General features: G+C 55.5%; 2 protein-coding genes across 3 annotated transcripts; both read left to right on the plus strand.

Annotated features, from left to right (window-relative positions):
- Nucleotides 1-576: 576 nt before the first annotated feature.
- On the plus strand, nt 577-4,882 carry CDC42EP2 (CDC42 effector protein 2). Its single transcript, XM_069882347.1, has 2 exons — nt 577-665; nt 3,663-4,882. The coding sequence occupies exon 2, from the start codon at nt 3,712-3,714 to the stop codon at nt 4,387-4,389; it is 678 nt and encodes a 225-aa protein (XP_069738448.1). The 5' UTR covers nt 577-665; nt 3,663-3,711; the 3' UTR covers nt 4,390-4,882.
- A 3,767-nt stretch (nt 4,883-8,649) lies between these two features.
- On the plus strand, nt 8,650-24,900 carry DPF2 (double PHD fingers 2). 2 transcript variants are annotated; one of them, XM_069882376.1, is made up of 12 exons: nt 8,650-8,722; nt 11,601-11,761; nt 11,845-11,952; nt 12,272-12,435; nt 15,936-16,028; nt 16,244-16,322; nt 16,881-16,922; nt 19,058-19,195; nt 19,439-19,567; nt 20,648-20,760; nt 22,058-22,139; nt 22,885-24,900. In XM_069882376.1, the coding sequence occupies exons 1-12, from the start codon at nt 8,691-8,693 to the stop codon at nt 22,959-22,961; spliced, it is 1,218 nt and encodes a 405-aa protein (XP_069738477.1). In that variant the 5' UTR covers nt 8,650-8,690; the 3' UTR covers nt 22,962-24,900. The 2 variants fall into 2 exon arrangements, with proteins under 2 accessions (XP_069738477.1, XP_069738478.1); XM_069882377.1 differs by lacking the exon at nt 16,881-16,922.
- Nucleotides 24,901-26,699: the final 1,799 nt, after the last annotated feature.

Below are 26,699 nucleotides of genomic sequence, written 5' to 3' on the forward strand. Positions count from 1 at the left end.
TTTTTCCCCCTCTGCTTTCCCCTTTCCCACCTTGTTTTCCCTATTTTTCCCACCTTTTCCCCCTCTGCTTTCCCCTTTTCCACCTTTTTCCCCTATTTTTCCCACCTTTTCCCCCTCTGCTTTCCCCTTTTCCACCTTTTTCCCCTATTTTTCCCACCTTTTCCCCCTGCTTTCCCCTTTCCCACCTTGTTTTCCCTATTTTTCCCACCTTTTCCCCCTCTGCTTTCCCCTTTTCCACCTTTTTCCCCTATTTTTCCCACCTTTTCCCCCTCTGCTTTCCCCTTTCCCACCTTTTTCCCCTATTTTCCCCTTTCCCCTCCACTTTTCCCTGGTTTTCCCACCTTTTTTCCCTGTTTTTCCCACCTCTTCCCCCCCGCTTTTCCCTTTCCCACCTTTTTTCCCCATTTTCCCCCCCCACTTTTCCCTTTCCCACCTTTTTCCCCTCCTGCTTTCCTCAGTTTTAAGCTTTTTAACCCCCCTTTTTCCCTCCTCAGCTGGTGCCGCTGGGGAAACTGAGGCACGGGAGGGCTTGGGCCTCACCCGAGGCCGCCGGATTTTCCTGGAATCGCCTCGTCCTCGAATTTTCCGCTCGGGATCCTGGTTCTCGGCAGGAAGAGTCGTATCCGGAGGCGCCGGCTTTTCCTTCTCCCTCGCCCGGATTCCAGGTAGGAGAGCGACGGCCTCGCCATCCTGGGGGGAGAAATGAATTTCAGCTTCTTCAATCCCTATTTTTCGCGGAATTCTGAGGCTGCGGAGAGGCCGGGATGGGAACATCCTGGCTCTGCGCATAAAACGGGGGGTGAGGAGGTGCTGGGTCTTCACGGAACGAACCAAAAATGGAGTAAAATGAGCTAAAAGGACCCAAATTTGCGGGCGGCGAGGACTGAATCGCTGCGAACGGGGAGGAAAAGAAACAAATCCAAGTGGAAATCGCTGAAAACGGGCGGAAAAGAACTAAAATTTCACGTAGCGAAGCCCGAATCGAGGCAAAAGGGACAAAAAGGAAAGAAAAACGTTGTGTCCGGAGGCTAAATTGCTAAAAACACCCAAAATTCTTGGGTAGCAAGGTGTAAATATCGGAAAACAGGCAGGAAAAACCTCAAATTCCCATGAAACGAAGCCAACGGACCAAAAAGAAATAACATTTTCGTGGATCAAAGCCTAAATCCCTAGAAACAGGTGGAAAAGGAATAAAATTTCCTAACTGGGAGCCTGAATTGCGAAAAAACAAGCAGAAAATCAACAAAATCTCCGGTCTCCAGGCCGGAATCGAGGAAAAGCAGCTAAAAGGAAACTAAATTTCTGTTTCCTAAAGCCGAAATCGCGGAAAATGGGTAGAAAAAGCCTAAATTTTCGTGGGAAAGGGAAGAATCCAGCGCAAATTTTTGACCCTTTGGTACCCCCGCAGCGTTCCGGCTGCTTTATTGGGTTGTTGGTTCTGGAAAATACGAGGAAAAGGGATTTGGAAGGATTTCCTTGAGCCAAAAAGGAAGAAACGGGATGAGGAGGGAAGAAACGGGATGAGGGAGGAAGAAATGGGATGAGGGAGGAAGAAATGGGATGAGGGAGGAAGAAATGGGGATGAGGGAGGGAAGAAACGGGATGAGGAGGGAAGAAATGGGGATGAGGAGGGAAGAAACGGGATGAGGAGGGAAGAAACGGGATGAGGGAGGAAGAAATGGGATGAGGGAGGGAAGAAACGGGATGAGGGAGGAAGAAATGGGATGAGGAAGGAAGAAATGGGGATGAGGAAGGAAGAAACAGGATGAGGGAGGAGGAAACGGGATGAGGGAGGAAGAAATGGGATGAGGAAGGAAGAAATGGGGATGAGGAAGGAAGAAACGGGGATGAGGGAGGAAGAAATGGGATTAGGAGGGAAGAAATTGGGATGAGGAAGGAAGAAATGGAGATGAGGGAGGAAGAAATGGGGATGAGGAGGGAAGAAATGGGATGAGGAAGGAAGAAACGGGATGAGGAAGGAAGAAATGGGGATGAGGAAGGAAGAAACGGGATGAGGGAGGAGGAAATGGGATGAGGGAGGAGGAAACGGGACGAGGAAGGAAGGAAGGGGACGAGGAGGGAAGAAATGGGACGAGGAGGGAAGGTCCGGGATGGGGACGGATCCTTTCCGCCGCGCTGGTTGCTCCCCAGTCCCCATCGGCACCGTCCCACATCCCGACCGGGACACAGGAATGCCTTTTTTCCCAGCAAATCCGGTTCTTCGGGAGGATTTTGCGGGCGCCGCGCAGGCCCGGGGCGGCCTGCGGCCCTGCAGACGCTCCCCCGAGCTCTAAGCCGCCCGGGATTAACGGAGCCCAATTCTGCCCCGTCAGCTTGTTTTCCTGGCTGGAGCCGCTGGGAACGGGATCGAGGGCGTCCGGGATCCTCCCCGGGGCCGCCGGCCGATGCCGCCGGCAGGAACCTCCCCAGGTTCTCCCAGTCCCGCTTCTCCGGCCTCTCCGGGTCCCTCTGGGCCTTCTAGAACCTCCCCAGGTTCTCCCAGTCCCACTTCTCCGGCCTCTCCGGGTCCCTCTGGGCCTTCTAGAACCTCCCCAGGTTCTCCCAGTCCCACTTCTCCGGCCTCTCCGGGTCCCTCTGGGCCTTCTAGAACCTCCCCAGGTTCTCCCAGTCCCACTTCTCCGGCCTCTCCAGGTGGGTCCGTGGGCTGGGAGAGGATCCAGGTGGATCCCTGGGCTGGGAGAGGATCCAGGTGGATCCCTGGGCTGGGAGAGGATCCAGGTGGGTCCCTGGGCTGGGAGAGGATCCAGGTGGATCCCTGGGCTGGGAGAGGATCCAGGTGGGTCCACGGGCTGGGAGAGGATCCAGGTGGATCCGTGGGCTGGGAGAGGATCCAGGTGGGTCCGTGGGCTGGGAGAGGATCCAGGTGGATCCCTGGGCTGGGAGAGGATCCAGGTGGGTCCGTGGGCTGGGAGAGGATCCAGGTGGGTCCGTGGGGCTCCACAGAAGGACCTGGCCAAGCTGGATCCGTGGGCCGAGGCCAATCCAGGTGCCACTTCCCCAGGCCCAGGGCCCTGCCTGGAATCCTTGGAGGAGGAGCGGAGCTGGGAAGGGGCTGGAGCGCGGGGACGAGGAGGAGAGGCTGGGGAGCAACCTTCTCGCTCTCTACGACTCCCTGAAAGGTCGCGGCGAGGCGGCTGCTGGTCTCTCCGACCACGCAACGAGGGCCAGGAGGAGCCGAGGGGTCTCTCCAGCCTCAACGATTCCGCGACGATGACGAAAACGGGGGAAGAAACCCCCGTTTCCTTCCCCTTCCTGATTCTTTCGTTCGGACTTTGGCTCGTGGCTGGGTGGGGCCGGGTTACGCAGGGCCCAGCGGGGACGGAATCGCAAGAAAACGCTTCGTTTGGGTTAGAAAAGGCGCTTTCCCCCCCTGCCCTCTCCCAATCTTCAACCCTGACGCAAACCCTCTCCGCTTCCCAGCTCCGCTCCCGATTTCCCTCCCCTCCCAAAGGAATCGCGAGGCGTGGAGCGCCTGGATTTAATTACCTGGCTCGTTCTGTTACCGATAACGCAGCCAACGAGGCTCCAGAGGGCGAGACGGGGCCTGGAATTTCTTTCCCGGGACGCGTTGACGTCGAGGATCTCCATCCGCCGGGTGGGAAGTTGTGTTTAAGGATTTTTTTTTAATTCTGATTTTGCAGATTAGTTTGTAACTGGGGCTGAGGCGGAGGAGGATTCTTCGCCAGCGAGATGGCCACCAAGGTGCCCATCTACCTCAAGAGGGGCAGCCGGAAAGGGAAGAAGGAGAAGCTCCGCGACATCCTCTCGTCCGACATGATCAGCCCTCCGCTGGGGGACTTCAGGCACACGATCCACGTCGGCAGCGGCGGCGAGAGCGACATGTTCGGGGACGTCTCCTTCCTCCAGGGCAAGTTTCACCTCCTCCCGCGGAGCGAGAGCGCCTTGGAGAAGGAGAGCCCCGCCGCGGCGCCCTTCCACTTCTCCAGGACGGCCACCGTGTCCGGCCGGGAGCCGACGGCCGCGGAGGCTTCGTCTCCGCTGCTGAAAAACGCCATCTCGCTGCCGCTGCTGGGGGGGCCGCAGGCGCTGACGCTGCCCTCGGCGCGGGCGCCGCCCAAGCCGCCGCGCCTGCACCTGGACGAGAAACCCGGCCCGGCGCGGAGCCCGGAAAGCCAGGAGGAGAGCGGCGAAGGCCGGAGGGCCGCCCCGCTGCCGCCCCCGTGCTCCTCGCGCTTGGCTTCCCCCACCAACGGCTCGGCCGAGGCGCCGGCCTTCGTCTCCCACGCCGGCTCCCTCCTCTCCCTCCACGTGGATTTGGGGCCGTCCATCTTGGACGACGTCCTGCGGGTGATGGAGAAGCACCAGGCCGAGGGAGGCGGGGGAGCCCTCCAGGAAATCTTGACGTGAGGACGCCGCGGGGGTCAAAGACGTTGAGAAACGCAGCGTTAGTCGCTTCTTGGGATCGTTTGCGTGGGTTGTGTTTGGTTTTTTTTTTTCCGAGCGGCTCTTAATGGCGGCTCAAACTCCACGAGTTGGACCCCGCGCTCCCTCCCAACCCCCCGGCGGCGGCGGCTCCTCTCGCAGAGCAGCTGCTGTCGCCGAGACGGGGGCGTCGATCCCCCCCAGGGCTCGTTCCCTCCGCGCGGACAGGGAATAAACCCACCCCGCGGCATTCTCTCGGCTCCGCGAGGGCCGGGTGGAGCCCTAGGACTGCGCCGACGGGTGGAGAATCGCACACGGCGCCGCTAGAAATATTTGTGGAACGGGACGGGGCGGAAGAGCGATGCTTCAGCTCCCAAAATATCCAGTTGGTTGGTTTTTTTCTGCATCGGGGCGAGGCGAGGGGGTGAAATTTGCTGCTTGCCAAGCACTCCAATCGTAGAGTTGATATCAAATGGCACCTTTCGTCTTGGTTTCATCGTTTAACGATCCCACGAGTGGGTAAATCTAGCGGTTCCGGAGCAAAAGGCTCCACCAGGATGGAATCTCTCTAGGGAGAAGCCAGAAAAGCCCTGTTCGGGCTGCGTTTTGGTGATTGGAGCCGTGCCGGAGCTTCGGGGTTGGAATTTCAAGTGGTAAATAAGATGCGAATCGCCAAAACCGGCCGGATCCGCGAGCCGAGACCAATCCAGGAGGGTGAACGAGGAGCTTGGGGCTCAACGACCCCGAGCAGCTCCAGAGCAGGAGAAGCCGGGCTGGAGGAGAAGGACCTGGGGGGGTTGGTGGGACAGGAGCCAGGGAGGTTCTTCTCCCTCTGGTGAGACCGACCCTCGGATCGCGGGGTGGGTTCTCCCCAAGGAGGATGTTGAGGCTCTGGAGCGAGGCCGGAGAAGAGCCCGGAGCTGGGGAAGGGGCTGGAGAAGGAGCCCGAGGGCCCTGGGGGGGTTTCTCCTGGAGAAGAGGAGCCTGAGGGGAGGCCTCGTGGCTCTTTCCCTGCGAGGAGCTCGTGGAGAGGAGGGAGCTGGGCTCTGCTCCTCAACCCAGGGGCCGCCACGAGAGGGAACGGCCTCGAGCTCCACCAGGGGAGGGTCAGGCCGGACATTAGGAACAAATTTTTCATCATAAAACCCACTGGAAATTCCAATCCCGCTGACCTCAGAGCGAACAGCCGGCTCCGAGGGCTCCAATTCTCTTTCTCAATCTCATTATCGGGGGGGAAGAGAACCCTGCTGGACTCCCTCATGGTGTAAAAGCAAGCGGGACCTCGTTCAATTGATTCTTTTTGAGCCATCGGTTAGCAAGATAATTCAGAAAATGAGGTTAATCGAGCACTGGGTTCAGTTTCTATTTGGTTTTACGCTGCTGAGGGTCAATATTTACCTGGTCTAAGCAGACGCTGCTTCTTTCTAACAACACACGTGGCTATGACTTATTTTTTTACTTGTTTTAGGCTATTTCTTCCCAGAAATAATTCCAGCAATGGGATGGGAGTGTCTTAAAGCATCGTTTGTAATTAATTTACCCCATTAACGGCGTATTTTGATGGGAGATGTGGCTCCTGCCTCAGTTTCCCGCTGCCCTCTTCACTTTCTGCTGTTCGGCCATGTGATTTGAAGGGAAAACAAGCCCAGAATGGATAATTTTGGGCAGTTTTCAGAGCGTTTGGTGGGTTTGATGGGGCCTCACGGGGGGTTGTGGCAACGTGGTGCTGCTCGTTTTCACCGATTTCCCCTTAATTAGTGAATTTCCCCTTTTCTCCTCATTTTTTTTTGCTCCTTCTCCTCGTTCCGAGTCAGGATTTAGGGTGTTAACGGCTTTCATCTGGCACCTCGCTCGCTTTTGCTGCTCCCAGCGGCATCTGAGCGGATCCATCCCTCTCCGATCGGCTCCGGTGATGGGATCAAAGCACCTTCCCGAGCCAACAGCTCAACTCCAAGGGGACAAAGGGAAAGGAGGCTTGAATTCGCTTGATTTTTGGTGTTTTCCTGCTGTGCTATTCCACGTCTCCACCCCTCTCCCGCCCACCCCTCCAATTATATTTGACAAAAAATCCCTGAAATTCCCCCAATCCTGTTTTGTTTCCCGTTTTCCCAAGCATCATCTCATCAGAGCAGCAAAAATACCCTCATTTCTTCAGTTAATTTTTAGCGATCGGCGATAAAATCGATCGAACCCCCCACTCCGGGGTTTCTGCGTTTCCTTCACCCCCTCCCTCCCTTCGCTCCGTTAATTAATCACCCCTCAGATTGCGAATTATGCAAAAGGCCACGATCCAAATCGCGAATTATCCAAAACCCTGGGGGTTTCACACCCTGTGAGTCACTCCAGGAACGTTCTTCCTCGCCGTGACTCAGCCAGAACGACCTCTTCCCCCTCGCTTTTAAAGCAGAAGAAGCTAACGAGGAGGTTAATTAATTCCAGGAAGGGTCACGAGTGCCTGCGAGTGGATGGTTTGGGGGGTGTACAGGCTGACCCTCCGCCCTACCCACCCTCCAACTTCGTTACCCAAGAGTTCCGGGCAGCGGATTAAGTCGGGAAATCGGAGGCGCTTGACCTCGGAGCGTCACAACCGTTCATCGCGGTGACAACGTTGATTTTGAGTGACGGGGCAGGAAAAAGAAAGCGGCTGCGTGCACGCAAACCCCAGCCGGCGTGGGATTAAGAGGAGGAAGGGCAGCCAGAGAGGTTTAAAACGCTGAAAAACCTTGGGAAAGAACCGATTTCCTAGCAAACGCGGGGAAAAAGAAACGTGGGAAGAGGAAGGAAGAAGGAAAAATAGAGAGGGAGTCACCTGGAAGCTGCTGCCAGACAAACCACGCTCGACGTGGGGGGTGTGGGCAGCCTCGTGCTTTCCCCTCGGCCTCGCGGGGTGGATTGGGAGCTCTCTGCTTGGTTTAGGTTTAATAAAACGGCAAAAGGCTTCAAGGATTTCGATTTCATCCACGATTTTCTATGGAGAAGGGGACTGGCACCACCCCAAAACCAAAACCACCCAGAGGGAATCTCTGCGGAGGTTCGGGATCGGATGGGGAGGACCCTCAGCTCATCCTCCCCTGGCCCCCATCCCTCCTTCCTTGGCACCTCCTCCAGCACCCTCGTTCTATCCATTTCTCTCTCATTTTCCCCTTTTCCCTTCATTCCCCTCCCCGTTTTCATTCCGCACCCTCGCTCTGTCCCTTTCCCTTGCAATTTCCCCCCATTCCTCTCCAATTTCCCCTCCATTTTTCCCCGTGAGTATTTCCCTTTCCCCACCAATGTTCCCCCTTCCCCACCAATTTATCTTTTACTCTCCAATTTCCCCCTTTATCTCCAATTTTATCCCTTTTCTCTCCAATTTTATCCCCTTTTCTCTCCAATTTTATCCCCTTTTCTCTCCAATTTGCCCCCTTTTCTCTCCAATTTCCCCCTTTATCTCCAATTTTATCCCTTTTCTCTCCAATTTTATCCCTTTTCTCTCCAATTTTATCCCTTTATCTCCAATTTTATTCCTTTTCTCTCCAATTTCCCCCCTTTTCTCTCCAATTTCCCTCTTTATCTCCAATTTTATCTCTTTTCTCTCCAATTTTATCTCTTTTCTCTCCAATTTTATCCCTTTTCTCTCCAATTTCCCCCCTTTCCCCTCCAATTTCCCCCTTTATCTCCAATTTTATTCCTTTTCTCTCCAATTTCCCCCCTTTTCTCTCCAATTTCCCCCTTTATCTCCAATTTTATCTCTTTTCTCTCCAATTTTATCTCTTTTCTCTCCAATTTTATCCCTTTCCCCTCCAATTTTATCTCTTTTCTCTCCAATTTTATCTCTTTCCCCTCCAATTTCCCCCTTTTCTCTCCAATTAGCCCCCTTTATCTCCAATTTTATCCCTTTTCTCTCCAATTTACCCCCTTTATCTCCAATTTTATCCCTTTTCTCTCCAATTTACCCCCTTTTCTCTCCAATTTACCCCCTTTTCTCTCCAATTTTATCCCTTTCCCCTCCCATTTCCCCCTTTTCCCCTCCCATTTCCCCCCTTTCCCCTCCCATTTCCCCCTTTTCCCTCCATCCTCCTCCCCATTTTCACCTCCATATTCTCCCCCCCCCCCCACTTTCCCGCCCTTTTTTCCCGCCCTTTTCCCCCCCCCTTCCCCTGAGGCGTTGGGGGGGGGGGGGAGAGCGATGGCGCACGCGCCGCGGCCGCTCCCACTGCGCATGCGAATGAGGGGGGGGGTAGCCTCACCCCTCTGATCCCCCTCCCCGCGCCTGCGCAGCTCTCGCCGCGGCGGCTGGAGGGAAGATGGCGGCCGTGGTACAGAATGTGGTGAAGCTGTGAGTGCGGCCGCGCAACCTCCCCCCCAACCTTCATCCCCACCCCCACCCCCCCTCCTCCACCCCCATCCTGCACCCCCTTTCTAACCCCAATGGTTCGGTCCGGCCCGGTTCGGCGCGGGGGTTTCTAACGCTGCAGCGCGGGCGGAACCAAGTGGGGCGCGAGGCGGGGGGGTTGGGGGTGTGTGTGTGTTAATGGTTCGGTCCGACCCAGGACCGGGCCGGGTTGCCCCCCCGCCTCCATCATTGGACGGAACCAAGTGGGGGGGGGGGGAAGGCCTTATAGAGAGGGTCCTAAAGGGGGGGGAAATTATCCCTATAGATCCCTGGGAGAGGGTCCTGTAGGGATTTTTGGCGTCTCCTGATGTTTTTTTGGCATCTTCTGAGGTGCTGGGACCCCCGGATTGGTGCTGGGACCCCAGGGGTGGTGCTGGGACCCTAGAGTTGTTGCCAGGACCCCAGGATTGGTGCTGGGACCCCAGGATTGGTGCTGGGACCCCAGGATCCCCACCAGGATTGGTGCTGGGACCCCCAGGATTGGTGCTGGGACCCCAGGATCCCCACCAGGATTGGTGCTGGGACCCCAGGATTGGTGCTGGGACCCCAGGATCCCCACCAGGATTGGTGCTGGGACCCCCAGGATTGGTGCTGGGACCCCAGGATCCCCACCAGGATTGGTGCTGGGACCCCAGGATTGGTGCTGGGACCCCAGGATCCCCACCAGGATTGGTGCTGGGACCCCCAGGATAGGTGCTGGGACCCCAGGATCCCCACCAGGATTGGTGCTGGGACCCCAGGATTGGTGCTGGGACCCCAGGATCCCCACCAGGATTGGTGCTGGGACCCCAGGATTGGTGCTGGGACCCCAGGATCCCCACCAGGATTGGTGCTGGGACCCCCAGGATTGGTGCTGGGACCCCAGGATCCCCACCAGGATTGGTGCTGGGACCCCCAGGATTGGTGCTGGGACCCCAGGATCCCCACCAGGATTGGTGCTGGGACCCCCAGGATAGGTGCTGGGACCCCAGGATCCCCACCAGGATTGGTGCTGGGACCCCAGGATTGGTGCTGGGACCCCAGGATCCCCACCAGGATTGGTGCTGGGACCCCAGGATTGGTGCTGGGACCCCAGGATCCCCACCAGGATTGGTGCTGGGACAACGGGATCTCCACCAGGATTGGTGCTGGGCTTTGGGGCTGGGCCTCAGGACTGGAACTGGGCCTTGGAACTGGAACTAGGCCTCGGAACTGGGCCTGGAGACAGGGACTGGGACTCGGAACTGGAACTAGGCCTTGGAACTGGGCCTGGAGACTGGGACTGGGCCTCGGAACTGGGCCTGGAGACTGGAACTGGAGAACGGAACTGGGTCTCGGGACTGGAACTGGAGACTGGAACTAGGCCTTGGAACTGGAACTGGGCCTTGGAACTGGAACTAGACCTCGGAACTGGGCCTGGAGACCGAGACTGGGACTCGGAACTGTGCCTGGAGACTGGAACTGGGCCTCGGAACTGGAACTGGGCCTCGGAACTGGGCCTGGAGACTGGAACTAGGCCTCAGAACTGGGCCTGGAGACAGGGACTGGGACTCGGAACTGGAACTAGGCCTTGGAACTGGGCCTGGAGACCGGGACTGGGACTCGGAACTGTGCCTGGAGACTAGAACTGGGCCTCGGGACTGGAACTGGAGACTGGAACTGGGCCTGGAGACTGGAACTAGGCCTCGGAACTGGGCCTGGAGACTGGAACTGGGCCTCGGAACTGGAACTGGGCCTCGGAACTGGGCCTGGAGACTGGAACTAGGCCTCGGAACTGGGCCTGGAGACAGGGACTGGGACTCGGAACTGGAACTGGGCCTCGGAACTGGAACTGGAGACTGGAACTGGGCCTCGGAACTGGGACTAGGCCTCAGAACTGGTCCTCGGGACTGGAACTGGGCCTCGGAACTGGGCCTGGAGACTGGAACTGGGACTTGGAACTGGAACTGGAGACTGGAACTAGGTCTCGGAACTGGAATTGGGCCTGGAGACTGGAACTGGGACTAGGCCTCAGAACTGGTCCTCGGGACTGGAACTAGGTCTCAGAACTGGGCCTGGAGACTGGAACTGGGCCTGGGGACTGGGACTAGGCCTCAGAACTGGTCCTTGGGACTGGAACTGGGCCTTGGGACTGTGACTGGGCCTCGGAACTGGAACTAGCCCTCGGAACTGGGCCTGGAGACTGGAACTGGGCCGTGGAACTGGGACTAGGCCTCAGAACTGGTCCTCGGGACTGGAACTGGGCCTCGGAACTGGGCCTGGAGACTGGAACTGGGCCTCAGGACTGGGACTGGGCCTCAGAACTGGTCCTCGGGACTGGAACTGTGCCTGGAGACTGGAACTGGGCCTCAGGACTGGGACTGGGCCCCAGAACTGGTCCTTGGGACTGGAACTGGGACTTGGAACTGGTCCTTGGGACTGGAACTGGGACTCGGGACTGGAACTGGGCCTGGAGACTGGAACTGGGACTAGGCCTCAGAACTGGTCCTCAGGACTGGAACTGGGACTCGGAACTGGAACTGGGCCTGGGGACTGGGACTAGGCCTCAGAACTGGTCCTCGGGACTGGAACTGGTCCTCAGGACTGGAACTGGTCCTCAGGACTGGTCCTCAGGACTGGTCCTCAGGACTTGGAACTGGGCCTCGGGACTTGGAACTGGGCCTCGGGACTTGGAACTGGGCCTCGGGACTGGAACTGGTCCTCGGGACTGGAACTGGGCCTCGGAACTGGGCGTCGGGACTGGGACTAGGCCTCAGAACTGGTCCTCGGGCCTGGGCCTGGGCCCTGGGCGCCGGGCCCCGCTGCGGGTGGGGCTGGCGCTGAGGGTGGCTGTTTGGCGCAGGCTGGGCGAGCAGTACTACCGCGACGCCATGGAGCAGTGCCACAACTACAACGCGCGGCTCTGCGCCGAGCGCAGCGTCCGCCTCCCCTTCCTCGACTCCCAGACCGGCGTCGCCCAGAGCAACTGCTACATCTGGATGGAGAAACGCCACCGCGGGCCAGGTTTGCTGGGAAAAGGAAAAACTGGGAAGCGGGAGCGGGGAAGCGGCGGCGCTGACGATAATTCCCGAGGGGTTTCCTTACAGGTTTGGCCGCCGGGCAGCTTTATTCCTACCCTGCGCGGCGCTGGAGGAAGAAACGTCGGGCGCATCCTCCGGAGGATCCGAGACTTTCCTTCCCTTCCATGAAACCAGGTAAAGAATTCCCAAAACCGCTTTATTCCCCCCCAAAACCGCTTTGTTCCCCCCCAAAACCGCTTTATTCCCCCCCAAAACTGCTTTATTCCCCCCCAAAACTGCTTTATTCCCCCCCAAAACCGCTTTATTCCCCCCCAAAACCGCTTGATTCCCCCCCAAACCGCTTGATTCCCCCCCAAACCGCTTGATTCCCCCCCCAAACCGCTTGATTCCCCCCCCAAACCGCTTGATTCCCCCCCAGGAGGCCAAACGCCTCCCAGTTTCCCAGCAAGCGCCTTCCAGCTTCCTTTTCCTCTTCCCTTTCCGGCTCCGTCAGACACGGATCAGGTGCTGAAGAAGGAAGGGCTGATCTCGCAGGACGGAAGCAGCCTGGAAGCTCTTCTGAGGACGGATTCCTTGGAAAAACGAGCCCTTCCGGACCCTCGGCTCGACGACGACAGCCTCGGCGAGTTCCCCGTCACCAACAGCCGAGCACGGAAGGTAACGGCTCCAAAATCCAGGGAAAAGGGGGTTTGGGGCTCCGAAATCCAGGGAAAAGGGGGTTTGGGGCTCCGAAATCCAGGGAAAAGGGAGTTTGGGGCTGTGAAATTCAAGGAAAAGGGAGTTTGGGGCTGTGAAATTCAGGGAAAAGGGAGTTTGGGGCTCTGAAATTCAGAGAAAAGGGTGTTTGGGGCTCTGAAATTCAGGGAAAAGGGAGTTTGGGGCTCTGAAATTCAGGGAAAAGGGTGTTTGGGGCTCTGAAATTCAGGGAAAAGGGAGTTTGGGGCTGTGAAATTCAGGGAAAAGGGAGTTTGGGGCTCCGAAATCCAGGGAAAAGGGAGTTTGGGGCTCTGAAATTCAGGGAAAAGGGAGTTTGGGGCTCCGAAATCCAGGGAAAAGGGGGTTTGGGGCTCCGAAATCCAGGGAAAAGGGAGTTTGGGGCTCCGAAATCCAGGGAAAAGGGAGTTTAGGGCTGTGAAATTCAGGGAAAAGGGAGTTTGGGGCTGTGAAATTCAGGGAAAAGGGAGTTTGGGGCCGTGAAATTCAGGGAAAAGGGAGTTTAGGGCCGTGAAATTCAGGGAAAAGGGAGTTTGGGGCTGTGAAATTCAGGGAAAAGGGAGTTTGGGGCTGTGAAATTCAGGGAAAAGGGAGTTTAGGGCCGTGAAATTCAGGGAAAAGGGAGTTTGGGGCTGTGAAATTCAGGGAAAAGGGAGTTTGGGGCTCCGAAATCCAGGGAAAAGGGAGTTTGGGGCTGTGAAATTCAGGGAAAAGGGAGTTTGGGGCTCTGAAATTCAGGGAAAAGGGGGTTTGGGGCTGTGAAATTCAGGGAAAAGGGAGTTTGGGGCTCTGAAATTCAGGGAAAAGGGGGTTTGGGGCTGTGAAATTCAGGGAAAAGGGAGTTTGGGGCTGTGAAATTCAGGGAAAAGGGAGTTTGGGGCTGTGAAATTCAGGGAAAAGGGAGTTTGGGGCTGTGAAATTCAGGGAAAAGGGAGTTTGGGGCTCTGAAATTCAGGGAAAAGGGAGTTTGGGGCTGTGAAATTCAGGGAAAAGGGAGTTTGGGGCTGTGAAATTCAGGGAAAAGGGAGTTTGGGGCTGTGAAATTCAGGGAAAAGGGAGTTTGGGGCTGTGAAATTTAGGGAAAAGGGAGTTTGGGGCCGTGAAATTCAGGGAAAAGGGAGTTTGGGGCTCCGAAATCCAGGGAAAAGGGGGTTTGGGGCTCCGAAATCCAGGGAAAAGGGGGTTTGGGGCTCCGAAATCCAGGGAAAAGGGGGTTTGGGGCTCCGAAATCCAGGGAAAAGGGGGTTTGGGGCTCCGAAATCCAGGGAAAAGGGAGTTTGGGGCTCCAAAGTTCTGGGAAAAGAGAGTTTGGGGCTCCGAAATCCAGGGAAAAGGGAGTTTAGGGCTGTGAAATTCAGGGAAAAGGGAGTTTGGGGCTGTGAAATTCAGGGAAAAGGGAGTTTGGGGCTCTGAAATTCAGGGAAAAGGGAGTTTAGGGCCGTGAAATTCAGGGAAAAGGGAGTTTGGGGCTGTGAAATTCAGGGAAAAGGGGGTTTGGGGCTCTGAAATTCAGGGAAAAGGGAGTTTGGGGCTCCGAAATTCAGGGAAAAGGGAGTTTGGGGCTGTGAAATTCAGGGAAAAGGGAGTTTGGGGCTCTGAAATTCAGGGAAAAGGGAGTTTGGGGCTGTGAAATTCAGGGAAAAGGGAGTTTGGGGCTGTGAAATTCAGGGAAAAGGGGGTTTGGGGCTCTGAAATTCAGGGAAAAGGGAGTTTGGGGCTCCGAAATTCAGGGAAAAGGGAGTTTGGGGCTGTGAAATTCAGGGAAAAGGGAGTTTGGGGCTGTGAAATTCAGGGAAAAGGGAGTTTGGGGCTGTGAAATTCAGGGAAAAGGGAGTTTGGGGCTGTGAAATTCAGGGAAAAGGGAGTTTGGGGCTGTGAAATTCAGGGAAAAGGGAGTTTAGGGCCGTGAAATTCAGGGAAAAGGGAGTTTGGGGCTGTGAAATTCAGGGAAAAGGGAGTTTGGGGCTCCGAAATCCAGGGAAAAGGGAGTTTGGGGCTGTGAAATTCAGGGAAAAGGGAGTTTGGGGCTCTGAAATTCAGGGAAAAGGGGGTTTGGGGCTGTGAAATTCAGGGAAAAGGGAGTTTGGGGCTCTGAAATTCAGGGAAAAGGGGGTTTGGGGCTGTGAAATTCAGGGAAAAGGGAGTTTGGGGCTGTGAAATTCAGGGAAAAGGGAGTTTGGGGCTGTGAAATTCAGGGAAAAGGGAGTTTGGGGCTGTGAAATTCAGGGAAAAGGGAGTTTGGGGCTCTGAAATTCAGGGAAAAGGGAGTTTGGGGCTGTGAAATTCAGGGAAAAGGGAGTTTGGGGCTGTGAAATTCAGGGAAAAGGGAGTTTGGGGCTGTGAAATTCAGGGAAAAGGGAGTTTGGGGCTGTGAAATTTAGGGAAAAGGGAGTTTGGGGCCGTGAAATTCAGGGAAAAGGGAGTTTGGGGCTCCGAAATCCAGGGAAAAGGGGGTTTGGGGCTCCGAAATCCAGGGAAAAGGGGGTTTGGGGCTCCGAAATCCAGGGAAAAGGGGGTTTGGGGCTCCGAAATCCAGGGAAAAGGGGGTTTGGGGCTCCGAAATCCAGGGAAAAGGGAGTTTGGGGCTCCAAAGTTCTGGGAAAAGAGAGTTTGGGGCTCCGAAATCCAGGGAAAAGGGAGTTTAGGGCTGTGAAATTCAGGGAAAAGGGAGTTTGGGGCTGTGAAATTCAGGGAAAAGGGAGTTTGGGGCTCTGAAATTCAGGGAAAAGGGAGTTTAGGGCCGTGAAATTCAGGGAAAAGGGAGTTTGGGGCTGTGAAATTCAGGGAAAAGGGGGTTTGGGGCTCTGAAATTCAGGGAAAAGGGAGTTTGGGGCTCCGAAATTCAGGGAAAAGGGAGTTTGGGGCTGTGAAATTCAGGGAAAAGGGAGTTTGGGGCTCTGAAATTCAGGGAAAAGGGAGTTTGGGGCTGTGAAATTCAGGGAAAAGGGAGTTTGGGGCTGTGAAATTCAGGGAAAAGGGGGTTTGGGGCTCTGAAATTCAGGGAAAAGGGAGTTTGGGGCTCCGAAATTCAGGGAAAAGGGAGTTTGGGGCTGTGAAATTCAGGGAAAAGGGAGTTTGGGGCTGTGAAATTCAGGGAAAAGGGAGTTTGGGGCTGTGAAATTCAGGGAAAAGGGAGTTTGGGGCTGTGAAATTCAGGGAAAAGGGAGTTTGGGGCTGTGAAATTTAGGGAAAAGGGAGTTTGGGGCTCTGAAATTCAGGGAAAACCTTTTCCAATCCTCATTTCTTCCTCCCTTTTCCGTGATTCCTCTTTCTTTGAGCATCTTCCTGCCGGATTGAGCCCTTTTTTGCGGACAAACCAAACCGGATTCGCTCTCTTTTCCTGAATTATGGTCCTTCTTGGCCTTTTTTAAACCTTCGGAAGGGATTGGGCTGCTGCTGCGGCTCCCGAATCCCATTTTTCCCCTCAATCTCCTCTTTCCCAGCGGATTCTGGAGCCGGATGATTTCCTGGACGATTTGGATGATGAAGATTACGAGGAGGATACCCCCAAGCGGAGAGGGAAGGGGAAAGCGAAGGTGAGGGAAGGGGAAACTGGGAAACTGGGAGGCGTTTGGCCTCGGGGGTGGGAAACTGGGAAGGATCCGTAGCTCCCTCCTTCTCCCGCGGCCGTTCGGGGCTCCATCCACTACGTGGCACTGTTGGATCGTGGTTTTCTCCACTATTTTCCTCCTGGCTATCCCGAAATCCGAATTTTTCCCAGAATTTACCTTTTCCCTCGTATTTTTCCCAGGGCAAAGGGGTCGGAGGGGCTCGCAAGAAGCTGGACACGGCGATTTTGGAGGACCGGGACAAACCCTACGCGTGCGACAGTGAGTATCCCGAGCCCTCCTCGCCGCTTAGGGCCCCGGAGCGCGTTCCCATCGCGTTTTCCGCTGGGATTTGTGGGTTTTTTGAGCCCCCTGGGCCTCTCGGCCCTCGTCTGGCTGGAGTTTTCCCAGCGGGAAACGAGGAGAAACCTCTCTTGGTCTTCGAAAGGTTGAAAACGCCTCCCTTCCCCGTTTTCGGAGCGCGTTGGGATCTAATCCCTCCGTTGCGCTTCGTGAAATCCCCTTTAACGAATTTGGAGCTGGGATTTTCCTTCCAAAACGGCTTTTTCCTGCCCTCCCGGCCTTTCCGTCCTCCTCCAGCTGCGAAAACGAAGGCGCCGACCCCCATTTTCGCTCCGCCGGAGCCAAAACCCAAGCTTCGAATTCACTTTTCTCTCTTTTTCCTCCTGTCCTGCGCAAGCTGCTGTTAACATCTCCCCTAAAACCCTCCCCGATCCCCACGTTTTTGTGTTTTTCCTTCCCTTTTTTCCTCGTTTTCGACGTCCTGGGGCGTGGCCTGGTCTCTGTGTGTTTTCTCACGACTCTCTTTCTGTGTTTCAGATAGTTACAAACAAAAGCATTCCTTGAAACCTCCCGATCGAGGTAGTTCACTCTCTCTCTGCTCTTTTATTTTTTTTCTGGTTTTAACCCCCCACCTTTTTCCTGCCTTTTCCTCAAAAAATTCCGTTTGATTTTCTCGCCTCGCCGGAGCCTGCGGGGCAGGAGGACGGGGAGCAGGTTGGGGGGAGGGTCTGGGAGAAGCCAAAGGCCACTGAGCGACGTCAGAGGCGGCGGCAGGATCCAACGACCCCTCTCCGAGCTCTCCTGACCCTTTTCCAGGGCGGGCGTGCCGGCCGAGCCGCCTCCGGAGAGAGAAAAACAAAAGCTTAATCCGCCCCCTGAACCCCCCGCGGCGACGGGAACAGGGGAAAAACACAACGTTCCCGTCCAAGCTCCTAAATTTTCACGGCTGAGATGTTCTCCCTCGCTTCAGAGACGCCAAAACTGCTGGGGTTTGCCTCCAAATCCCCTTTTTCCCCCGTAAAAAATGCTCTCGGAGGGGTCGGCTCCGACCTCCGCTTGGAGAAAGGCCTCGTCGCCGAGCTGGAAAGCAAAAATCCTCTTCCCGGGGACGCGAACCAGCTTTGAGTTCAGATTCCGGCCCTCCGGCTTTATTTTTGGGGGTGAAAAGGGGTCGTTTCCGACCCTGGAGGCGTCCGAGGGAGAGAATTCCGATTGCTGGCTCCGTGGTTTTGCTCCGTGCCCTCACTTGGCTCCGCGAAGCCGGAATTTGATAGAATCGGGTTGGAATTGCTGCTTTTTCCCCTCCTTCGTTGAGCTTTGCCGAGCTGCTCTGGCTCTACGGAGCGTTCCCGCCGCTCCTTTCGCTCCGGGAGGAGATCCCTAAAGGATTTTATCCCAAAAATCCAGCCCCGACCTAGCGTTTGGGCTCTTCGGGGCCTTCCCGGGCTGCTTGCTCCGTGGATTTGGAAGGGAGTTGGTGGCCTGAGAAGGAAACTCAAGCCCTGGGGGTTTTCTCCAGGCTTGGAAGGATCTAGGGTGCTACGGGAAGGCTCCAGGCTCAGGAATTCGCATCCCAAAGCCGCTTTTTCCTTGATTTGCATTGTGAAATCAATCCTTTTGGCCTAGGAAAGCCCAATCCGGAGCATCCAGCTCCGATCCGGAGCCTCTAAGCCCAATCCGGAGCATCTAAACCCAATCCAGGGCACCTAAACCCAATCTGGAGCCTCTGAACCCAATCCGGAGCATCCAGCTCCAATCCAGAGCCTCTAAACCCGATCCGGAGCCTCTAAACCCAATCCAGGGCCTCTAAACCCAATCCGGAGCATCCAGCTCCAATCCAGGGCCTCTCAACCCAATCCGGAGCCTCTAAACCCAATCCAGGGCCTCTAAACCCAATCCGGAGCATCCAGCTCCAATCCGGAGCCTCTAAACCCGATCCGGAGCCTCTAAACCCGATCCAGAGCCTCTAAACCCGATCCGGAGCCTCTAAACCCAATCCAGGGCCTCTAAACCCAATCCAGAGCATCCAGCTCCAATCCAGAGCCTCTCAACCCGATCCGGAGCCTCTAAATCCAATCCAGAGCCTCTAAACCCAATCCGGAGCCTCTCAACCCGATCCAGAGCCTCTCAACCCGATCCGGAGCCTCTAAATCCAATCCAGAGCCTCTAAACCCGATCCGGAGCCTCTCAACCCGATCCAGAGCCTCTCAACCCGATCCGGAGCCTCTAAATCCAATCCAGAGCCTCTAAACCCAATCTGGAGCCTCTAAATCCAATCCAGAGCCTCTAAACCCAATCCAGGGCCTCTACCCCAATCCAGGGCATCTAAACCCAATCTGGAGCCTCTAGCTCCAATCCAGGGCCTCTAAACCCGATCCAGGGCCTCTAAACCCAATCCAGAGCATCCAGCTCCAATCCAGAGCCTCTAAACCCAATCCAGGGCCTCTCAACCCAATCTGGAGCCTCTCAACCCAATCCACAGCCTCTAAACCCGATCGGGAGCCTCTAAACCCGATCCGGAGCCTCTAAACCCGATCCGGCTTTATTCCTGAGTGGTTTTCATGCTCTCCCAGGCGCTTTTGGGGAGCGAGAGGGGCGCGTCCGTCCTGGAGAGGGGCCTGGGCCGGGGCTGCTGGATAAGCGGAGAGGATTTGGGCTTCAGGATCTCGTTTCTGGCCGGGACGCGCTCCGACGTGTCCCGTTTCTCTCCGTAGTTTGCGGCAAACGCTACAAGAACCGCCCGGGCCTGAGCTACCACTACGCTCACTCCCACTTGGCCGAGGAAGAAGGCGACGACAAGGACGATTCGCAGCCTCCCACTCCCGTCTCGCAGCGGTCGGAGGAGCAGAAATGTAAGGAGAACGCCCCCTGCCATCCCAAAATTCCCAGTGGGAAGCGGCGGCCACGCTGGGAATTCCCTCGCGGTGGGGTTGGGAGCGAGAACGGTCTCTTCCCAACGTGGTTTTGAGAGCGGAAGGGGGCGAGGAGGCCGCTCGGAGCGTTGGGAATGGCGGCTTGGAAGTCTTTTTCTCCCGCTTCCGCGCGGAAAAATCTTCTCCCCCTGGTTGAGCCGCGATTCCCGATGGTTTTTCCAGCCAAGAAAGGCCCCGACGGGTTGGCTCTGCCCAACAACTACTGCGATTTCTGCCTGGGAGACTCCAAAATCAACAAGAAAACCGGACAACCCGAGGAGTTGGTTTCGTGCTCTGACTGCGGGCGATCAGGTAAGAGGGAAAATCGCCTCGATCCGCTTATTCCTGCTGGGAGAAGGTGAGGGATTGGGTGAGGGTGAGGGAAAGGCTGCGATGGAGCTTCCTGGGCTTCAGAGAAGCTTTCGACGTGGTTTCTCGTGGAGTTTTGCTGCGGGAACTGCCGCCCCGGGGCCTGGAGAGGAGAATGAGCTCCTGGGGGGAAGAGTGGTTGGACGGAGGGCCCGGAGAGGGGTGGGAAACGGAGATAAATCCAGCTGGAGGCCGGTTCCAAGCGTCCCCAGGGCTTGGGGGGTCCAAAGTCTTTATTAACGACCTGGACGGAGGCATCGAGGGCTCCCGGAGCCGGTTGGGAGATGACGCTGAGCTGGGAGGATCTGCTGGAGGGTTTGAGGTTCTCCAGAGGGATCTGACCAGGCCGGATCCGCGAGCCGAGACCAATCCAGGAGGGTGAACGAGGAGCTTGGGGCACAACGACCCCGAGCAGCTCCAGAGCAGGAGAAGCCGGGCTGGAGGAGAAGGACCTGGGGGGGTTGGTGGGACAGGAGCCAGGGAGGTTCTTCTCCCTCTGGTGAGACCGACCCTCGGATCGCGGGGTGGGTTCTCCCCAAGGAGGATGTTGAGGCTCTGGAGCGAGGCCGGAGAAGAGCCCGGAGCTGGGGAAGGGGCTGGAGAAGGAGCCCGAGGGCCCTGGGGGGGTTTCTCCTGGAGAAGAGGAGCCTGAGGGGAGGCCTCGTGGCTCTTTCCCTGCGAGGAGCTCGTGGAGAGGAGGGAGCTGGGCTCTGCTCCTCAACCCAGGGGCCGCCATGAGAGGGAACGGCCTCGAGCTCCACCAGGGGAGGGTCAGGATGGCCAGCAGGATGGAATATTGCACGGCAAGGGCCCTGGGGCGCTGGGACAGGGAGGGGGCTGAGTCCCCAGCCCTGGGGGGGTTTGAGGGTTGAGCAGACGAGGCGCTGGGGCCGTGGGTCGGTGGTTCTTGGGGCCGGTCGGACTCCGTGACCCGCTGGGTCTCTCCCAACCTGCTGATTCTCTGATTCTGTGGGGTTTTTCTCCTGGTTTCTCCGGCGATTCCCGGTTTTCCTCCGCGCGCAGGGCACCCCTCGTGCCTGCAGTTCACCCCGGTGATGATGGCGGCCGTCAAGACCTACCGCTGGCAGTGCATCGAGTGCAAGTGCTGCAACATCTGCGGCACCTCGGAGAACGACGTGAGCGGCCCCGGAACGCCGGGAATAAACCTCGGGAAGGGTGGAAATGGCCCTCGGGAGGGTGGGGATGGACCTCGGGGTGGTGGGGATGGACCTTGGGGTGGTGTGAGAACATCCAGAATGACAGGAATGGCCCCAAAAGGACCTGAGTGCTCCTTGGAGTGGTGGGAAGGAACCTTGGGATGGTGGGAATGGCCCTTGGGATGGTGGGAATGGCCCATGGAATGGTGGGAATAGCCCTTGGGGTGATGGGGATGGACCTCAGGGTGACAAGAGGGCACCTGGAGCAGTGGGAATGGCCCCAAAAGGACCTGAGTGCTCCTTGAAACGGTGGGAATGTCCCTTGAAGTGATGGGAATGGCCCTTGGGATAGATGGGAATAGCCCTTGGGATGGTGGGAATAGCCCTTGAGGTGATGGGGATGGACCTCGGGGGGATGTGAGGGCACCTGGAGCGGTGGGAATGGCCCCAAAAGGACCTGAGTGCTCCTTGAAATGGTGGGAATGGCCCGTGGAGTGATGGGAATGGCCCTTGGGATGATGGGGATGGCCCTTGGGGTGATGGGGATGGACCTCAGGGTGACAAGAGGGCACCTGGAGCAGTGGGAATGGCCCCAAAAGGACCTGAGTGCTCCTTGAAACGGTGGGAATGTCCCTTGAAGTGGTGGGAATGAACCTTGGGATGGTGGGAATGTCCCATGGAATGGTGGGAATAGCCCTTGGGGTGATGGGGATGGACCTCGGGGGGACGTGAGGGCACCTGGAGCGGTGGGAATGGCCCCATAAGGACCTGAGTGCTCCTTGAAATGGTGGGAATGGCCCTTGGAGTGATGGGAATGGCCCTTGGAGTGATGGGAATGGCCCTTGGAGTGATGGGAATAGCCCTTGGGATGGTGGGAATAGCCCTTGAGGTGATGGGGATGGACCTCAGGGTGACGAGAGGGCACCTGGAGTGATGGGAATGACCCCAAAAGGATGTGAGTGATCCTTGAAATGGTGGGAATGGCCCTTGGAGTGATGGGAATGGCCCTTGGAGTGATGGGAATGGCCCCTAGAACGACGGGAATGCTCCCTGGGATGACAGGAACGACCTTGGAACGATGGGAGAACATGGAGAAACCTTTATTTTGGGGGGAAGATTTGTGCTTTTGGGCACCCGGAGGGTTGTAGCGGCGTCTTCCCGGGATAACGAGGCGGGATCCTGCTCCGCTCCGGCCTCTTCGTGTTGTCCCAACGCCAAATTCCGTGTTGAATCGTCTTCATTTTCCTTATTTTCCGCCTTTTCCCGCCGGGATCAGGATCAGCTGCTCTTCTGCGACGACTGCGACCGCGGGTACCACATGTACTGCCTCACCCCCCCCATGTCGGAGCCGCCTGAAGGTTAATTATCCCAGCGGTTAATTATTCCAGCGGTTCCTTATCCCACCAGTTCCTTATCCCACCAGTTCCTTATCCCAATGGTTCCTTATCCCAGTGGTTCCTTACCCCAGTGGTTCCTTATCCCAACACTTAATTATCCTGGTGGGTCGTTATCCCAGTGTTTAATTATCCCAATGCTTCATTATCCCAATGTTTCATTGTCCCAACGCTTCGTTATCCCAGTGGTTAATTATCCCAGTGGTTGTTTATCCCAGTTATCTCAATGGTTAATTATCCCAGTGGTTAAATATCCCAATGGTTCCTTATCCCAGCAGATCCTTATCCCAATGGTTCGTTAGCCCAACAATTAATTATCCCGGTGCTTCATTTCCCCAGGAGTTCGTTATCCCAACGCTTCCTTATCCCAGTGGTTAATTAACCCAGTTATCCCATCGCTTAATTATCCCAGTGGATAACTATCCTGATGGTTCATTATCCCAACACTTAAAATATCCCAATGCTTAATTATCCCAATGCTTCATTATCCCAGCAATTTGTTATCCGAGCGGTTAATTATCCCAGCGGTTCGTTATCCCGGCAGTTAATTATCCCCACGGTTAATTCCCAGCCCCATTCCTACCTGCTGATTAACGAGGTCGGGCTCCCAACCCCTCAACCCTTCCCAAGCCCTGATTGGGAAGCCGGGACCCGACCCCTAATTAGCGATCGTTAAGGAAGCCCTAACGAAGATCCCTTCTCTCCGCAGGGAGCTGGAGCTGCCACCTCTGTCTGGATTTGCTGAAGGAAAAGGCCTCGATCTACCAGAACCAGAACAACTCCTGATCCCGCTCCGAGCGCTCCCTCATTCCACGCCTTTTCCCACTTTTTTTTGGTCAATTTTCCTTATTTTTCCTTTTTTTTAACCCTTCCTTGTGTTTTTTTTGCTTGATTTTGGATTTTTTATCACTTTGGGGTTTATTTTACTTCAAATTTCTCTCCTGACCTGCCCCAAAATCCACTTTTCCCCCTTTTTTCTTGGGAATATTCAACCCGGGGTTGCGTTTTGGGGGGTTTTGTTAATTTTGGATGTTTGGGGAGGAAGATTTTGTTTCGGTTTTATCTTAATTTCTGGGTTTTTCACCTCATTTTTTGCCTTTTTTTCTTTTTCTCCCACTGTCTCTTCCCCCTCGGAATTCGATCCCTGCGGCCTGGCCGATCCCACCCCCTGCCCAGACGAGGCCTTAAACGTCCTCCGGCCGGCGCGAAATGGGGCAAAACCCCTTGATTTGGGGAATTTTCTTCCTCCAGCTGGTGAAAAATGTGTCAAAACCTCTCAGTATTGGGTCAAACCCCTTCAGTTTTGGGGCAAAATCTCTTAGTGTTGGGGTTTTCTTCCTCCAGCTGATGCAAAATGGGGCAAACGCCCTCAATTTAGGGGTAAAATCCCTCTGGTTTGGGGTTTTCTTCCTCCAGCTGGTGGAATATGAGGCAACTCCCCTTAATTTTGGGGCCAAACCCCTTAATTTCAGGATTTTCTTCCTCCAGCTGGCGTAAGATGGGGCAAACCCCCTCAATTTTGGGGCCAAACCCCTTAATTTGGGGATTTTCTTCCTTCAGCTGCTCTAAAATGCGTCGACCCCCCTCATTTTGGGGGGAAAATCCCTCCATTTGGGGATTTTTTTTCTTCCAGCTGGTGCAAAATGGCTCAACCCTCCTCCATTTTGGGGCAAAACCCCTTCATTTAGGGATTTTCTTCCTCTAGCTGGCGCAAAATGGGGCAGACCCCCTCCATTTTGAGGCAAAACCCCTTCCTTTTGGGGAAAAAAACCTCTATTCTGGAATTTTCTTCCTCCAGCTGGCAGGAGATGGGGCAACTCCCCTTAATTTTGAGGCAAAACCCCTTCCTTTAGGGTTTTTCTTGCCCCAGGTGGCGCAAAACGGGGCAGACCCCCTCCATTTTGAGGCAAACCCCCTCCATTTCGGGGTTTTCTTCCTCCATCTGGCGCAAACCGAGGCGCAAACGCCTTCGCCGCCGGCATTTTCTTCCTCCAGCTCGCAGTAAACGGGGCAAACCCCCTTCTTCGGGGGCTTTTTCCCCTCGCTTAGAGGCTTAAACGCTTGCCCCCCCCCAGCCCCTCACGGTCGCACAGGGTTTGTTTTTGGGGTCCCGAGGGTTTTCTTGAGGCGAGGCGACCCCGCTGTCCCCCCCCCCACCCCGTCCCGAGGATCCCGTTGACTGAATGTGCCTGTTTTTTCTAAAAATCGACTTAAAAACCTACCTCCGACCCCCCCCTTTCCCACCGCCGCGTCCGCCATTTCACCTCCCGGAGCCCCCTCAACGAGAGAAACCAACCGGTTTCTCGGAGCCTCCTGGAAACGGGGTTTTTGAGCAGAAAACCAACCCAAAAGAACTAAAATAACCCCTCAAATCACCCCCGAATGAACCAAAACTGCTCAAAACTCACCAAAATCCCTTCAAACCCCCCCCCCCCGCGCCAAATAAACCCCAGGATCTGCGGAACCGAGCGGCTCCGGCCCGGCTGGTTTCTCTCCTCCCCTTCCCCGAGCGCGATTTGGGTGGAAATTCAGGGGTTTTGGTTAAAACGAAGCGATTTCCCCCTCGTTTTTCGTGCCCTGACAGGGTTGGGATGAGAAAACGTCCCGAAACGGGAGGGTTTGACCCCAAATTTCCCTCGGCAAACGCTTCACGGTTGTGTCTTATCTGGAAAAACACCAAAACGGCTGCTTTTCATAATAAAAACGCCAAAAAAAAAGGGCAACGCTGGGAAAATGAAGGGGGTTGGGGGCAAAAAAAGGGGGAACGGGCCTTGGGTTGGGGAAAAAACCAGCTCGTTCTGTGTTTGTGGCTTCTCCGAGGGCTGATAAGGTTGTGCTGCACTGGTTTGGGGGTGAATAAACCCTGGTTTAGGGCTTCTCTGAGGGCTGATAGTGAGGTTCTATATCTTTTAGGGTGAATAAGCCCCGTTTTGAGGCTTCTCTGAGGGCTAATCATGAGGTTGTATATTTTTTAGGGTGAATAATCCATATTTTGGGTCTTCTCTGAGGGCTAATCGTGATGTTCTGTATTTTTGGGGGTGATAAACCCCATTTTGAGGCTTCTCTGAGGGCTAATCGTGCGGTTCTATATCTTTTAGGGTGAATAAACCCTGTTTTGGGTCTTCTCTGAGGGCTAATCATGAGGTTCTATATTTTTTAGGGTGAATAAACCCTGTTTTGGGTCTTCTCTGAGGGCTAATCATGAGGTTCTATATTTTTTAGGGTGAATAAACCCTGTTTTGGGTCTTCTCTGAGGGCTAATAATGAGGTTCTATATTTTTTGGGGTGATAAACCTCATTTTGGGTCTTCTCTGAGGGCTAATCGTGAGGTTGTATGTTTTTTAGGGTGAATAAACCCTGTTTTGGTTCTTCTCTGAGGGCTAATCATGAGGTTCTATATTTTTGGGGTGATAAACCCCATTTTGAGGCTTCTCTGAGGGCTTGTAGTGAGGTTCTATGCGTTTTGGGGCTTCTCTGAGGGCTGATAGTGAGGTTGTTCTATATTTTTGGGGTGAATTGACCCCCTTGTAGGGTTTTTCCCACCCGCCGACGCCGCTTTGACGCGAGAATTAATCTGCAGCTTTACTTTGAGGCTAAATCACAGGAATTGGGGCAAAGGCCGGAGCTCCAGAGCCCGGACCAGGCGCCTGATGAATACCTGGGCTGATTAAGCCTCGTTAGCCTCGTTTCGGGGGGTCCCAGCCGCCTCGGGTTTGACGCAAGGAGGTTGGGGATTTTTATTGGGGTTCAATAAATAACGTCGGGAATGGGGGTGTCGCCGATTCCCGTCCTCGTCCCCCCTCAGGTGCCGCCCTGGGGCTTGGTGGCGCTCAAGGGGACGGTGACCTCCTCGTCTTTGAGGTGACCTGCTCTGTGGGAGGAGAGAAACCCCAAAACCTTCGTCTCTTGACCCAAAACTTACGTCTCTTCTTGCTTCAAAACCTTTGGTCCTCACCACCCCAAACCCTTGGTCCTCACCACCCTAAAACCTTCATTCCTCCTTGTCCCAAATCCTTTATTTCTTGACCCAAAACCTTTGGCCTTTCTTGCCTGGAGACTCTTGGTCTTCTTCACCCTAAAATCTTCACTCCTTCTTGTCCTAAATCCTTTATTTCTTGACCCAAACCCTTGGTCCTCACCACCCTAAAACCTTCGTTCCTCCTTGTCCCAAATCCTTTATTTCTTGACCCAAAACCTTTGGCCTTTCTTGCTTGGAGACTCTTGGTCTTCTTCACCCTAAAACCTTCATTCCTCCTTGTCCCAAATCCTTTATTTCTTGACCCCAAAACCTTGGTCCTCACCACCCTAAAACCTTCACTCCTCCTTGTCCCAAATCCCTTGTCTCTTGCCCCAAAACCTTTGGCCTTTCTTGCCTGGAGACTCTTGGTCTTCCCCACCCTAAAACCTTTTCTCTTCCCACCCCAAAACCTTCTGGGCTTCTCCAAGGCCTCTTGTCCTAATAGGATGATCCCCCCCCCGAGAAGGTGCGGAGTAACGAGGGGGCCGCGGTGGGACGGGAGCTCC

The sequence above is a fragment of the Phaenicophaeus curvirostris genome, unplaced genomic scaffold (genome assembly GCF_032191515.1).
Source record: "Phaenicophaeus curvirostris isolate KB17595 unplaced genomic scaffold, BPBGC_Pcur_1.0 scaffold_122, whole genome shotgun sequence".
In the NCBI taxonomy this organism is placed as follows: Eukaryota; Metazoa; Chordata; class Aves; order Cuculiformes; family Cuculidae; genus Phaenicophaeus; species Phaenicophaeus curvirostris.